General features: G+C 34.7%; 1 protein-coding gene across 4 annotated transcripts in view; it reads right to left on the bottom strand.

The window, feature by feature from the left end:
* Positions 1-4,739: 4,739 nt before the first annotated feature.
* EPHA7 (EPH receptor A7) overlaps positions 4,740-15,445 on the bottom strand; it is a 167,779-nt gene continuing 157,073 nt past the window's right edge. For all 4 annotated transcript variants that reach the window (XM_072832041.1, XM_072832042.1, XM_072832043.1 and 1 more), the window contains exons 15-17: positions 8,888-9,081; positions 7,508-7,663; positions 4,740-5,790 (exon numbers count right to left, since the gene is read on the bottom strand). In XM_072832041.1, the coding sequence (XP_072688142.1) occupies positions 5,676-5,790; positions 7,508-7,663; positions 8,888-9,081 (465 nt within the window). In that variant the 3' untranslated portion in view covers positions 4,740-5,675. The remainder of the gene's footprint in view (positions 5,791-7,507; positions 7,664-8,887; positions 9,082-15,445) is intronic.

Below are 15,445 nucleotides of genomic sequence, written 5' to 3'. Positions count from 1 at the left end.
AAGAGCACATCTTAGCCTCGTATTCTATCCAGTTTTTAATGTTAGCAGTGTCTGTACCTCTAGCAAATTGTCAAGAGGGATAGCAGGTTAAACTTAGGACTTCCTCTTTTAATTTGCCTCAGAGTCTAGCCTAGCAGTGTAGTAAGTATCTGCAAATTCGCACCACTTTTAGAAAGCATTCTTGAGTTGGGTGCCTCATTTCTATGCATTGCAAAATATTTTTAAAAGAAGCATATGACTTCTCTGAACATTCGTTCTACATATATAGTTTAATTTTCTCTTTTTGTTTTACTAGTTTGTTGTCCAGTCATTGTCTTTAATTCGTTTTGGTTACATAGAGAAAGGTGAGATGAGATTTGAACAGTATAGGTTTGTTCTCTACTAAGCCAGACCCAACATTACTTAAAATAAATGTGCCCCTGAGTATCTTTAATGAAGAACCCTAACACTCATTTCAAAATACATTGTGCATTCTTTATTTAGATATAAAATCCACAAATATATTTAATTAAAGGCTGTAGATTTCAAAAGGGAAACAAGAATAATTTCCAGCAATAGAACCTTGGGATATTCGAAATGATGATACACACTGCAGGTTGTATCTGATTGAGCTTTGTTATTTATGGAGGCTTTGAATAGATTAACACCTCACTTGTTACTATCTCCAAATCATCAAATGTTGGAAATTTAGAAATCCCTACTACTGTTAGACACAAAGAATTCCTAGTGCTATTACATACCTACAGAACACTAGAGCTACTTATTGCTACTTACCAAACTTTGTGCAATAGGTCCAATTAAATTAGATCAATTAATTAAATTTCTTTTAACCTCAAGGTCAATCAGAAGAGGTCTTTTATTGTTTAATTATAGATTTAATTACATTCAATCACTGAACTTGAAAAAAATATCCCCTTACAGCACTTAAACCTGATGAGGCTCACAGAAGCATTCCTGTTGAAATATTATATTCTCCTGCCTGTATTCTTCAAGTTGAGATGTACTAGCCAGAGGTAGAAGAGCAGGGACACAAGGGGTATTGAGGGGACACTGTCACTAAACCAAAAGGATGGCATTCCGTTAGGGCACTTTGGACCTTTGCCAGTCACCATGCACTCTTTTCTCATTCGTTGCGATTTTTTGCATTCAGGAATTTGATCACCTTTTTGCTTTACCTGTCTTCCTTTCAGCAGCTTTCTTCAAAATTGATACTGAGTTTTCACTGCAGCTAATAATGTAAAACAAAATGGTAAAGGTAGGAGTTAAAAATACTTAACAAAAGATTGTTACTGATGATCACCATGAGTTTCACATCTACTTTTTTTTGCCTAGTGATAGAACTTGTGTATCTTTAATAGCTTTATGATTTTGCAGAGAAATGGGTGCTGGTAGGAGAGCATATTTTGGTACTACTTACGAATCCAGTCCTTTAAGTCATCATGTGACTGCCCCTCAGTGTTTTGAGCCATATTATTCTCACCATGTGAACTTCACAAGAACTTTGCCTGTAGAACAGTCAGGGATAGCCAAGACTTCAAGGTTCAACTTTGCATTTCAGCTTAGCCTCGCCTGAACCTCAGCATCACAACTGATCAGCAATGGTAGCACCTTATCTGGTCTTTGTCTACTCTCATTTTTGGAAGCATGTTTAGATATTTGTTAGAGTGTCTAGGCCTTAAATTGGTGATGCTGCAGAATAGGGAGCACTTAGTTCAATGCATTGCAGGGGCAAGTTGGAATGATCACTGAGTCGGTGTCAATGGCAAACGACCCAATCAGACTACCGAGCTTCACCTTTTCTGTTTGCTCTGGATCCTATGTTTGCATCCTGCAGCATCTTAAATGCAAAAACTCCCCAGGTTGCCTTTTTATATCAAGTGTCTAAAATATTTGTCCCGATTTGATGACAAAATATTTCCTTTCACACGCAAATATCCTGGTTAGGATCATGTAAGTGCAGTTTCAAAAAAAGAACAATAAAGGTTTTAACTAAAATGCTTGATAGCAGGGCTCTTTGAAGATACAGTCTTAACTTGTTATTCTGTAATAATTAAAGTGGAATTAAGTCACTGTGCAAAAGGATGAAGGGAATCAGTGGCTATTAATTTTCTTCATATTCTGATTGGTCCACTGAAATATTTCAATGAAACCTTTACTCTAGACATCTCCTTTCATGATATTGTGTAATAAAATAAATGAGTAAAGGACATAAAGGAACCCGCCAATGATTGGAGACAGGATTTTCTTTACATTGTCTAATAGACTCGTTTATTATTTTAAGCTGGTAAAAAGAGACTTATGATTCGTGTTGAAGAAAGAGTTATTTGTGCTTGATACATTGAAGACACTGTTCAAAAGCAGTTTGTCCTTATAAAAGGATGACCCCTGTAGTAATTCTTAGGCAAGGAGGGACAAATTCAACCAACAAAAAGCACATCTCGCCCCAAGTTCCCCATGATTTCTCCACATAGAGCAAAAAAATACACATCAGTAATTTATTTGAACATGCACATCAGCGAGTAGCCCAGTTCTGGCTACTCGGGAAACAAAAGGGAGAATATTAGCATTACCTAAATTAAAAAAAGAAAAGAGGTGAATTACACCATTTTAATTGTCTTAAAAACACGGATAAGAGGAGCAATTAAAATATAGTCCTAAATAGTACTAGCTAATGTAGATTACATAAGTATACAATATGATTCAACTAATAGTGCTCTGACAAGCATAAACCACCAGTTCTAGTAAACAAGGCCCAGATCAATTGCTGAGAAAATGTTAGATTCAGATGTAGTAAAAGTTACTTTTATTTCAGTACTGAATGCAAAACACAAGTCAAGTGTGAAGACAGCATTCTTAAAAAGGTGGTTCTATTAAAGCAAGGAGGCCATTTCCTTTTGCATTTTTATAATTTCTCAATTCTATTTTTGACGTTTGCTTTCTCTACCTTTCCTCCCCTGAGCACTAATTTATCAAAAAAAGACTTCAAGGTGCAAGTTGTACATTCTTATCATTATACCACTTCGTCTCTTTCTGGAAGAGAGTATTACAATCAGCATTACAACGTTAATTCTTTTTCTCTGAATATTTGTTTCACATACATGTATTTCAAAATCATAACGTTGATTGGGAAAAGAAACCTACGAACGAGAGAGTGATGTATTCATACACTTCCTATTGTGCTGTGTGTCTTTCCCATCCCTTCTCCCCTTTCCCTGTAAAGAGCTGTAAAAAATTTAAGGCAGATGAGGTATATTGCTGAAGAAAAAAGTTATTTTTGAAAAAAAACTCAAAAAAACTTTTATTCTGCCCTTCTACTCAAGAAAGACTACTCAACTATAAATCTAGTGCTAGAAAAAAGCAGGAAAGACACCGTTTGCATGTACCATACTATGTCTTCTATTTCTAGAATGGCTTTTTGTTAATTTAATTTTAATAGAAAAAATAAGCACCTTAAGCTATGAACAGGAAAAGAACTTCATTATTAGTGAGTTTAGAATCCAAACGGAATTAGGAACACTCACTCAAACTCTTTCACTCATTCTCTCAAAGGCCAATGCTACTGATTAGAATTGTAAAGTGCTGTACTTAGTATAAACACTTGTATACACTGCGGACACTGAAAAATAACCCTCAAGCACATTGTGTTATAGTTCCAAAAATATATTTACAGTCTATTACAAAGATTACAAATGGAAGTGTCTAGGTGACTGTATTATGCTAATTAAAATTATTTTACAGATTATTTTTCCTTAGGGACAAAAAACATTTTAGTGAAATTAAAATGATTTTTCTAGTCAATCAAAAAATAAATTAAAATATCAAATAACACTGTACAGTGATTTAAAAGAAAAAAAAAAGGGTGGGGAGGGGTTTGGGAAGCAATCCATTTGAGTTTTTCTATAGCCATCTTTGGTCCTAAATGTGGGAAAACACATTATGTAGCACTGAAAATACCTGTTCTTTTGTGATGCTCTGCAAGTAAAATAGAAAAATATAGTGCATTTTCAATGTATTCAGAGCCCACTACAGAGAAATGTGTGTACAAAACAAGACAGTATAAATAAAATTTACAAGTTTTACAAAGGAACATTTACAGGTTTTTGTTTCTGTTATTTGTTTGTTTGTGGATGCCCACATTATCAAACAAGACCAATTATGACCGATCCCTGGGATCTTTCTCTATTAAAATCATTATAAACAGCCCAATTCTCTTTGGAAGTACAACAGTTCAATTCTGGGGTAGTTCATGATTTTCGTAACTTTGAAAGCATTACTCACAATATGTATACATTCCTGAAATATCTATAAAGACACATTTAATTATTGCTTATGAAATTCTAACACAGTAATCAAATAATATGGTTTAATAAATAAAGCTTAAAAAAAGAAAAGCCAGATCCTTCACCTCTTCCTCATACGGTAAAAAGAGTTATTTCAGTTAATAAGTTTCTTATGTCAGCGCTCACAAATAAAAGACTTTTTAAAACCTGCAGTGGTGATCTTCTCTGCAGCCAATTTGTTTGTGAGAGGTGAAAATGTGAACTGCCCCTTTTCTCACGCTTTGGAGTTCTAATATAAAACTTCTTTCTTTTCGTGTTTGGACTGCTAACAGAATAGGATACAAAATATACGTCAACTATTTCTCCTAAATTTCCTAATGTCTCAATATTGAAAAAAAAAACCTTGATGTGCTCGGATTAAATTTTAGATAACACTGGATAGTTCTTGCTCTCAGAGACTTGCCTTCACCAACACTCTTTAGATGAAGTGCCTCAGTTTGTTTTTTTTTTTTTTATAGTCACAAACCTACAATTTGAGTTTTGTTTATTCTATTAAATTCTGTCTAGTAAAATCACTCTATAAACAATCTGTTAAAAGTGCCTTATAGTACTTATGGATCATTATTGCTTTTTTTTTTTCATTGAAAAGATAGCGTGTTGTCTGATCTTTACAAAAAAATTTCTTTTTAAAAAATACCAGAGCTCTTGGCAACTTGCATTTTCTTGACTACCTGCCAATTAGCAAACGATATCAAAACAGCACTGATTAAACAAAATAAAATGGCACAAAAAGGATACCAATGTTCTGACGGAAATAGATCTTCAATCATGCTATGTCTTTGTTTGTTTGTTTTAATTTGAGATTCTTTCAAAGGTACCCAGTGTAGTAATGTGTCATAGATTAACACTAAAAAGGTCCAAAGCTATAAACAACTTTCTAAAACAAAGTCCTTATGAAGAATAAACACAAATGGTTTTAAAAAGGAATCGTCTGAAATCACATATTTAAGGAAAATATTTCATTGATTTTAACAATAAGATCATGATTTTATTTGACAAATATATTCTTTCTTAAATTCTTTATGTACATTTTAAAAAGTCTATAAGATAAAAAGGAGGTTAGAGAGCTCAAGGTGTTTGGATGTTTTCAGGTAGTACTTTGTTTATTGTCACTGCTGTTTTCCTGGCCACCAGTGGTGGATTCTAAATTCCCTTTTTATGTATTCTGGTGGCACTTAGGAGTTCAAGTCTATAGGTGCTTCTTAGATCTTCTCTTCACTGGAGGAAGGACCCAGGACTTCAACTGTCTTCTAGCAGCATTCTTATGCATATACCGAAGGCCAGTACTGTTCTCTCATATAGTCCGTAATCTCCCTCATAAGGGAGAAATGCTTATCACACTTGGATGCCAGTTCCATGTAAATGTAGCATTTGTGCTCTCATAGTCTGAATGCTGCTCATGATTTTCTTTTGGTGGCCAACCAGTGTGATCCCTAAACTCATCACATCTCTGAAAAAGACAAATGCATTTTGTTAGTTACCCTACAAAGAATTTATTTGGTACTAAACTGTCATCAGCGCTTTAATTAAATCACCTGTTTATCATGAACAAACAGATCTTATCTCAGTGGGCTTGGGTATTATGATCCTATTCCTGCCGTGGGTCAGACTGGCAAACTGTATCAGCGTGCTCCTTTGCAAGAACCTAACTGCTCAGGCTCTCAGTTCGCAATAAGTCATTTTTAAACTGATTTGAAATTTTGTATATGGTATTGCCAATCTTAAAATTATTCTTAACTTAAGGTAAGATCAGGAAATGTTATTTGAAACATTGCATCCCTGAACCTAGGTGAAGTCTAAAATTTTAAATTGTCTCAAAAGAATGCAGTATGAATGTGAGAATCAAGAATCTTCAGGCAGCCCGGGGGGCTCAGCCTTTAGCCCAGGGTGTGATCCTGGAGACCCAGGATTGAGTCCCACATTGGGCTCCCTGCATGGAGCCTGCTTCTCCCTCTGCCTGTGTCCCTGCCTCTCTTTCTCTGTCTCTCTCTCTGTGTCTCTCATGAATAAATAAATAAAATCTTTAAAAAAGAAAAGAATCTTCGCGATCACAGAAGATTTATACTGAGTTTAATTACCGTGTGGTAATCCTGAGCAGATATTATTGGTTGCATACTCAACCCCAGTTCAGTTCAATCATTTAACTCAATTTTAGAAAAAAATTGGTTTCTATGTTTAATAGTGTAAATGTGACACCAACTAACTGTGTCTCTGTGTGTGCACTTCTACCTTTCCTAATAGCCACAGAGGTTGAGCTTAGGTGTTTGCAAGCAGCTAAAATATAGCAAGAGTATAGTACCATAATATTTCCTAGTAGTGGTCCAATAAGACTTTGAGAATCCTAGTTTTTCAGGGAAGTAGATTGCTTTGGAGAGATAAGGTATAATTATGCTAGCTCTACCCACGTGATGATCAGAAGTAAACCAAACAAGATAGCACGCACATGCTTAAACTTTTGGAGGTGCCACTTCCTGACCCACCAGGAGAGAGCAGTTGATCGCTGGCCTTCTCAGCTGAAAAATGTGAAACCCTTTGCACAACAGAACCTAAGCTGGATAGAACCTCCATAACTGTTTCCCGTTCACACATAGGGAATGAGAGGAACTTCATTGCCCATAAGAGTTATGTTGCAGACAAAGAAGCTGAAGTTCAGAGATAAGAAATGGATACCCTAAGACCACATAGTCAGTGATGCATTGGTATTGGGTTTGAAGCTTTGAGTTTTTAATGTCATACAAACACAGTGAAAGAAATCCTTCTTTGCGGTGGCAAAAGTTCCTTCAGTGAATAGGCATCTAAATGATACTATGGTTAAGGAAAGAGGAAGACTCACTGTGTGTTTAGAACACTGGCTATGGAGACAAATTAGCTACCCCTTACTAGTTGAGTCAGTTCAGGGAAAATATATACATTCTCTAGGCCTGAGCCTTTTGTACAAAACTAATGACTGAATAAAATTATTGCTGTGAGAGCCTAAAAATATACTGTAAATTCAGAGGTCTATTTAGCACAATGCCTGGCACATAGTAGGCACTTAATTAAAGAGATGACCTTCTCTCTGATTTTCTGGCTTACCCCTCTTTAATAATATGGCAGGTGACCTGATGTAAAAAGCTTGGAATGTACGTAATATATACTTAAATAGAGTTTTCAAAGTTTCAACTTACTCAATAGTCATCCTGGCCACTGATTCAAGGGAGTTGTAACCAGCTGCTGTGAAGTTATCTTTATATCTTTCCATCTTAATAGCTTGTAGCCATTCTCCAACTGAACAAAAGGTAGTGAAGTCAGGAGTGTTTTGATCCAAAAGAGGACTTATTGGCCTAGACACAAATGAAACAGAAAGGAAATTTTTTTTCATCAACTACTAAAGAAAGAATGTCTTGGCTCATACAAAAATGAGAGCATAAAGAATAAAATTACATATCCTAATGGGTGTTACAGTAACAGATAAACAGACAAGTTAATAAAAAGCTAAAGGTTGGGCAGCCCTGGTGGTGCAGCGGTTTGGCGCTGCCTGCAGCCTGGGGTGTGGTCCTGGGGACTTGGGATCGGGTCCCGCGTCGGGCTCCCTGCATGGAGCCTGCTTCTCCCTCTGCCTGTGTCTCTGCCTCTCTCTCTCTCTCTCTCTCTCTCTGTGGCTATGAATAAATAAATAAAATCTTAAAAAAAAAAAAAAAGCTGAAGGTTGCCTGGTCACTACAAACTCCAAAAGTTAGTTTATTTAGATTTGACAATCACCCAGATGTGTCTTCCATATATTTTTAAAAATATTTGTAATCAGTCTACATTTATTTGTTCATCTGCTTCACCAAAAGTGACAGGGAGTAAAGGAAGGAAGCACAGTTGGCTGTGGACTACTTGTTTGGACTAAGTGGTGCCATTGAGAAGTTGTACCTTTGCTGTGCCATTGGACCCTTGTGGGTACCTTGTGAGTACCACACACCTCCACAAAGGCACAATGAGCATCAGGTTTACCTGGTAGCTGGAGCTGAATAATTTCTAGTGTTCCTCACAATGGTGCAAGCCAAGTGCAGAGAATGGATGGAGTATTTTGGACTCCTTTTAATGGGTAAGCTAAGCCTTGTTCATCACACACTGAGCTACTGTCATAAAATTTAACTTCCCAGAGTCATTTTATGAAAAGACTCAAAGTAAAGAAAATACAGCATGCAAAAAAGTAAGGCGAGAGAAATAAAGACCCACGTAACAATATTACTGACTTGAAAATGTGAAATGCCACCTAATCACAAAATTCCAGTTTGGAAAGTCTTCTAAAAATGACAGCCAGTGATATCTGCCATAACTTTTAAGAAAAAAAAAAACAAACAAACAAAAGGCAATAATAATAATAGGTCTCTTTATACACTAATAAGTTAAGGTAAGCCATCTGAAAAAACAAAAACTTCATGAACACAATAAACTTCACATTGATTTATAGTTTAACACAAATGTCAACTTGCCATTGAGTTAGGACTGAGGAGATAAATGATTTAAGTGAGTATTTGAATGACCCCCCAGATTCCCTTCCCATAGGTATTTCTTACCTACTACAAGTTCCCAGGGGTGTTTTCAGACTATTTGGGTTTCGAATCATTTTGTCTAGAATTCCAACTATCTGTTCAAACTTTGGCCTTTCTGCACGTTCCTTCTGCCAACAATCCAGCATCAACTGGTGAAGACCAGCCGGACAGTCCATGGGTGCTGGTAAACGATAACCTTCTTCTATCGCTTTTATAACCTAATAGCCAAAGGGACATTAAAATTATTACTGATTGAGGTTCAATTATAATAAAATGCATTATCTAGTAGGCAAAGTAGTTCATCTAGATAAGAGTGAAGCACACTTTGAGGCTTTGTGAAAGGCTTGCTTATTTTATTCCCAAACACCCATGAATGTTAAATATGTAATTACGGGGTGCATGAAGAGCACGACCCCATGACACTTCCTTGATAATTCAGCAATTAGGAGCAGTGATTATAGTCCCCCAGGGTGCAACAGATAGAAAAAAAAAACTTGTGTCATCCCAGAGATTTCGAAAAGGGAATATTCTCTGATACCATTTTACCTGGATATGGTTGTACGTGTACATATTTATCTATGAATGTCTGAATTCTTCAGGTTGTAAGAGGGCAGTCTAAGTTACCCAGAATTGACCCCCCAAAAGTTTCACTTTTTTGCAGCGTACAAATGACACTTTCAAACAAGATCTCAAAGTACATGCATATGCTATGATAGACAGTATTACCAAGAACACTATTACTTTAAATACTACAGAGCCTATAAAACTTTTGAAATGTATAGTGTTATAATCTACAATGGTATGCCAGAGCAAGTAGTAAACAGGTGGCTCAGTGAGGTGAATGTACCAATTTCCAAGTTTAGTGACTTCACACTAGCAGAGTGAAATCAGCCCTGGGAAGGGCACAGTGCGGGTTACACCAGGAAATCAGGAAAGGTTAGAAATTAGGGCTCTCCCACTCCGAGTACTGGTTGTTGAACTTTTATGAGCACGTCACTTTCTATTTATATCTAATAACAGTCTAAGACACTGAATCAAGCTTTGAATGTTCATGAAAAGTAAGTCTCCAGAGATATTGGTACACGGCAATCAAAGAGTCTGAAAGCTACTTATTCAGACTTGAGTCTTTTTATTTATATGGAAAGCAAAAATAGATCTTAAAAATCAGAAATTGTTATAAATCTGAGCAGCACAGCAAAATAATTAAGAAGGTAAGCAACACAAATAAGGACTCGTAAAACATTTATGTAATATCAAGGGGGGTTAACAAATCCTTTTTGATACTGACTGACAAATAGCAGTAGAAATGAAAAAAAAAAGGTGACTCTAGAAAGAAACAGAGGTAATCTTGAGTTTCTCAAGAAAATAAAGGCAAATGTAGGCAGACTAAAAGCTGGCTTTAAGAAATGTTGATTAGCTTAATATTTGTAGGGAAACATCTCCCTAAGTGGCTTGTTGACATTCAAGAATAGCATATTAAAATGTAAAAGATTGCAGAACGGGATGAATAAAGTAGCTGGATCAACAATTTTTACAGGAAATTCTTTGTACGAGAAAAGTCAAAAAAGTATACTTTAAGAAAAATCTATGTTTGTATGCAAATTGATACAATTTAAAAGATAAATAAATCAGTTATAGTAATTTTTGAAAAGTATTGTATGATAAAATCCTCAGGTGAAATTCTCCCCTGATTCAGTTTGTATGTCCTCACATCAGTTTACTTGTACTTTGGAAAGCTGGGTTAAGTTATTTAAATAGTGGCTTAAGTTGTGAATAAGCAAAGTTAACGATTTCTAAAAATTTACATATTGAAAATGACCAAATAATAAACAATTGAGAACCATTATTTATGGGGAAAGGAGGGGCTTTCCTTATATTTGTGGTTGCTTGTATTTGAACATAAGCAGTCTCCTTCTGATTTGACAGGACTCCATTCCCATGCTCATAACATTAGTGCAGTCATTATTTTGAACCACCTTCTAATCTATGTCCCTGCTTGTAGTTTGTCTTCAGATGTCCAGAAAGGAACAATGCATGTAGAGCGATCTTTCTTTTTTCCTTGCCCTGTAAATAATCTTTAAGGACGGGAATCTAGGAGTGCCTGGATGGCTCAGTCGATGGAGCATTTGAGCCCCAACAAGGGAGCATTGGGTAGCAATTATTTAAAAATAAAATAAAATGTAAATCTAAACCTTATCATGATTCTCCTGACATTAATACTCTTCAGCAGCTCTCCAAGCCTTCATAAAAATATTTAGAATTCACCATTGAACACAATATATTCTTAAGTCTTTGTCCCAATGAACATAGTACCAGTAAGTGATTCTCACAGGGTTGAGTTAATGAACCCCCTGGAGTTAGTCCTGTTGCATTATAGGAATTTCATGATTCCTATTACTACAGCAGGAAACATTTATCTCAGCACCAAATGAAACTTCTGGCTTTCAAAGATTCAGTGGTTTACACATTTTTAAAGGAACAGCAGCTGAGGATGGCATTTAAAAAAAGAGATGCTTTGGATGGGAAATGGACTTAAGAACTCTAAATTTCCCATTAGCAATCATGCACCTACCTCTAGGAGCACTAGAGATAATTGCCTGGAACCTTCATCTTCTCTAGGACACAGGTTGGCATAATCCAAGATATACATACCCTTGTAGGGTAAACCTGCTAATGGGTGACGATGAAGGCACAAACTGAATCTAGAGGTTCTGCAGTTTTTGTTTGGTTAGCTGCATTTCATTGCAATTGGGAAAATACAAAGCACTTTCTGCAAATAGTTATACATTCTTGGAAACAACAAGGCACACAGGTAAAGTGGTTGTACCTACGCTTCTTAGAGCATTATGTAATTACTTACAGAATTCATTTAAAACATTTTTTTGTGAAATAACCAGAAACCCCTTGGACAGGGGTTTGCCTATCCAGGTCTGGCCTTAATCTTCTAACAAAAGTCAAAGAAAAAAGAAAAATGTTAAGCAATTTCCAGTTCTAGATAGGTCCCAGATTAATAGGAAGTGACTTTTGGTAAATGACATTTATAAAGGGAGCACTTCTTTGGTATATATTGTAAAGAAAAACTTAGACATAAAAACAAAAGTTGCTTGCTGCAAAGTGTTTCAGTATTATTATAGTATGATCTTTGTAATTAAGAGAAAAATGAATACAGAAAGACTCCATGATAATGGGCCTGTAATAACTCAAAATGTGATCTAATGAGACTGACTTTGTTTTTTGTTCATGCTCATTTCCATTCCATTAACCTTACAATAATATATGACCCACATTTTATGCAATTAAATATTTTGGACCCCACATACAGGATGATAGCAAGTTTTGCCAAAAAAATCACAATTTTCTTTCTACCATAATATAAAAAATTCAGTCATAAACCAGTGGCGAATTTTAAAAGGAAAGCTGAAGTGCTCACAATTTATTTTTATTTAAATTTAATTTGCTAACATATAGAGGGCTCACAATTCAACTGAGTACATTTAGCTAAAGTGTATTATATTTTTGAAGTTCTTAAAATGTTTTTAGTGAACCACTTTAAACATTTATCTTTATGTCCCATATCTTATGGAACTTTAGCTGTTCTTATCATCCTTCTATCTACTAGTGGAACTAACAAGCTATTGGTCTAGCTTAAAGTGAGAAGAAATGACTTTATTGAATATATGAACAGAAAAAAAATAATCTATATAAAGAATTTCAAAATCAAAATTACCCTCAAAGAATTGAGGGTAAAAGTCTTATTTGAAATATTTAAGACACGGATTTAACTAAAATATAGTTACTAAGAATGCCAAATAAGACCATTTTCAATTTCTGTAATATTTATTATGTTTGACTGAATTTACATACATACAGATTTTTCTTTGAAAGGCCATTACAGAAAAGGCTAAACATCTGCAGATTTTTAATGAAAATTAGAAATTTATTTGGGAAGCTCACTGTCAATTTTATTAGCAAATAACTAAATTTTAACTGCTTCTGTTGCAGTAAAAATTCAAGAAAGTTGTAAGTATGTGAAAATACGGTAAGAATCTGTTCAAGTGTTAATCAAGTGATAACCTGTTTGGATGTGGGTATCATCAGAACACGCATACTATCTTTTCCTGAGTTTTTCTTGCTCACTGCCCTGCCTAGCATGCAAATAAAGCCTTCTGGAAACTATCTACCTCACTGACTTCTAAAATACCCCTTGTCTGTTCAGAGTGATCACAGAAACCTCCCTTTACTCAGCCTGGAATTTTGTGGACTTGCTTACAAACATAACCATCAATTTACAGTTTGTTTCTCACGGTGTCTTATGAAAAGTCTTAAGATCCAAGGCATTTGAAATTTGAAGGCTTTCTAAAATTCCTGACAAATTCCTAGCTACTAAATTTGAACAATTTAATTAATTCACTTAATAGATCAACCCTGGCTAATTAAAAATAATAATAATATCTAGTTAGATCTGTTGAAAGCAAACTTCCCCAAAAATACAATCTATTCACACATAAACAGGATTTCCATATACATCGAAGGGCTGTCATATCTCTTAAATTTCTCCAGGGAATACTACTCCTACCAGAAACTTCTAGTAAAACAAACAAACAAACAAAAAAAACAAACAAACAAAAAAAAAAACTTTTATCTAGGTAATTTTTTGCCAGAATGAAATTATTTTGAATTATCCATTTTTCACCATTTGCATTTTGAAACTTAAACATGTAATTGCTCAAATAGCACTTTAACAACATAAGTATAAACTAATGAATATTATTCTATAAGAGGAGTATTAATATAAATTTCAGTATAAAAACTGAACTGTGTAGGTAATCTCTTACTATTAATATGAACTTGTGTCTGAATTTTTAAATCAGACTTTCAAAATCACAAAAAAGAAGAAAGATCGTGCTAAGCATTCTAGATCAGAAGTCAGTGTTATTGAAGACATAATTTCATTTGATCAGCAAAAATATTTATCAATTCATGATATAATAATTATAGATTTTTGACATTTCATTTTCAGGAAAAACAAAAGAATATTTAAGGACTTCTAAAAATTAGAATTGAAGATTTTTTTTCTTATAACCATTTCTATTATCTGATTTTTGGAAGTTAAGTGAACTTTGAATTTAAGTCATTTTATATTCCTGTCATTCCCTTTATGTTTGAATCTGGTACAGAAGGAAGGTGTCAAAAGAAATGAAACTCCACTGAGTGTCTAGGGAATGTAAATATTTCTCTTTCTCTGCCCCAAGGATTTGTTTGCCCACATTTTGACAGTCCATGAAATCTTTGACACTGAGTCCTGTCAAATATTAACAACTTTGCCTCTGCCAAACGGACTCATCATTTAGACTTTATCTTTGAAAAGCAAAAACCAAAACCAAAAAAAAAAAAAAAAGTTTCATGTCATCTCTCACTTCAAAACACCAAAACATTTAGATGACTTAAAAAGCTCCACCTCTTCAGGCTGTGAACTTCTCAGCCAATTCAGAAATTTGTGGGAAAGTGTCCTGAAAATTACCTTACCAACAAACAATCTGATTTTAGTTGTCAAAAAATAACTGTCTACAAGTTTCAGGAATTTGATATGGTAAATTCTAATAAACAAAACAAAACCCAAATATGGATTTGATATAACAATGCTTATGACCTCTTTTTGAATAAAATAAGTCATTTTTAACCTTACTCACCTTCTTTTGCTGTGCATGTTTATAATACTTCCAGAATTCACTATTCCACTTTGCTGGTCACATCCTTCTTTTAAATGGCAATATAGACTTTCCTCAAGCACCACTTGTGTCTTTACTCGTAAGGAACATGCATTTGTACCATTTCCAAACTCCTTCATAAAACCTTTGATCAATTTGTCCCAACTTAATCAGCATATCAAATCACTACCAATGTGTACATCTCTGTTGTAGGACAGGGAGTCTATTTGGCTGGTCTCCACACACTTTACTAAGTTTTTGCTCCTGGACTGTTGAATATGCCCCCTTGGAAAATCCTCTCATTAGCTATGACCAAAGTCATCTCCAGATTTCTAGTTCAAATCTAGGGTACTTTACTAGATTTTAAACTTGCTCTACTTTTATCTAAATTTCACTCCTATTTTCAGTAAGTTGAACTATATGAATCTGCCAGTATTTGAAAGTTATTGACCTATACAAATGCTGATTTCATAAGATTCAACCTATGAGAAGCAAATATTCGCTTGCATTTATGCTATATGGTTTTATAAGTGGTCTCTTGCTATGATGTATGACCCTAAGAACTGCCATCACCTTCTTTTCTCAAGGGATAACAATATGTTTTATGCCTTAGTATGTATCAAGATACATATTTAATAAGCACCAAATTTTTAGGAATTTCCAAAAGTACTCCCATGTGATTCCATTCTAAAATAACACAGGAAATACTTACCAATGTTGATCATAATCTCTAGTTTGTCTCATGAAATTAAAATTTAATCAAATCAACCAACAATAGATGGTTTAAACTAGTTTTCTAAGAACATTAAAAGAAAAAGAAAGATAAGCTTCGAAGACAAAACACAGGCCTCCTTCCCCTCCTCTCTGCAAATGA

This window comes from Canis lupus, chromosome 7 (assembly GCF_048164855.1).
Source record: "Canis lupus baileyi chromosome 7, mCanLup2.hap1, whole genome shotgun sequence".
Lineage (NCBI taxonomy): Eukaryota > Metazoa > Chordata > Mammalia > Carnivora > Canidae > Canis > Canis lupus.
The sequence above is the reverse complement of the archived record's forward strand: the minus strand, read 5'-3'. Positions and strand labels throughout refer to the sequence as shown.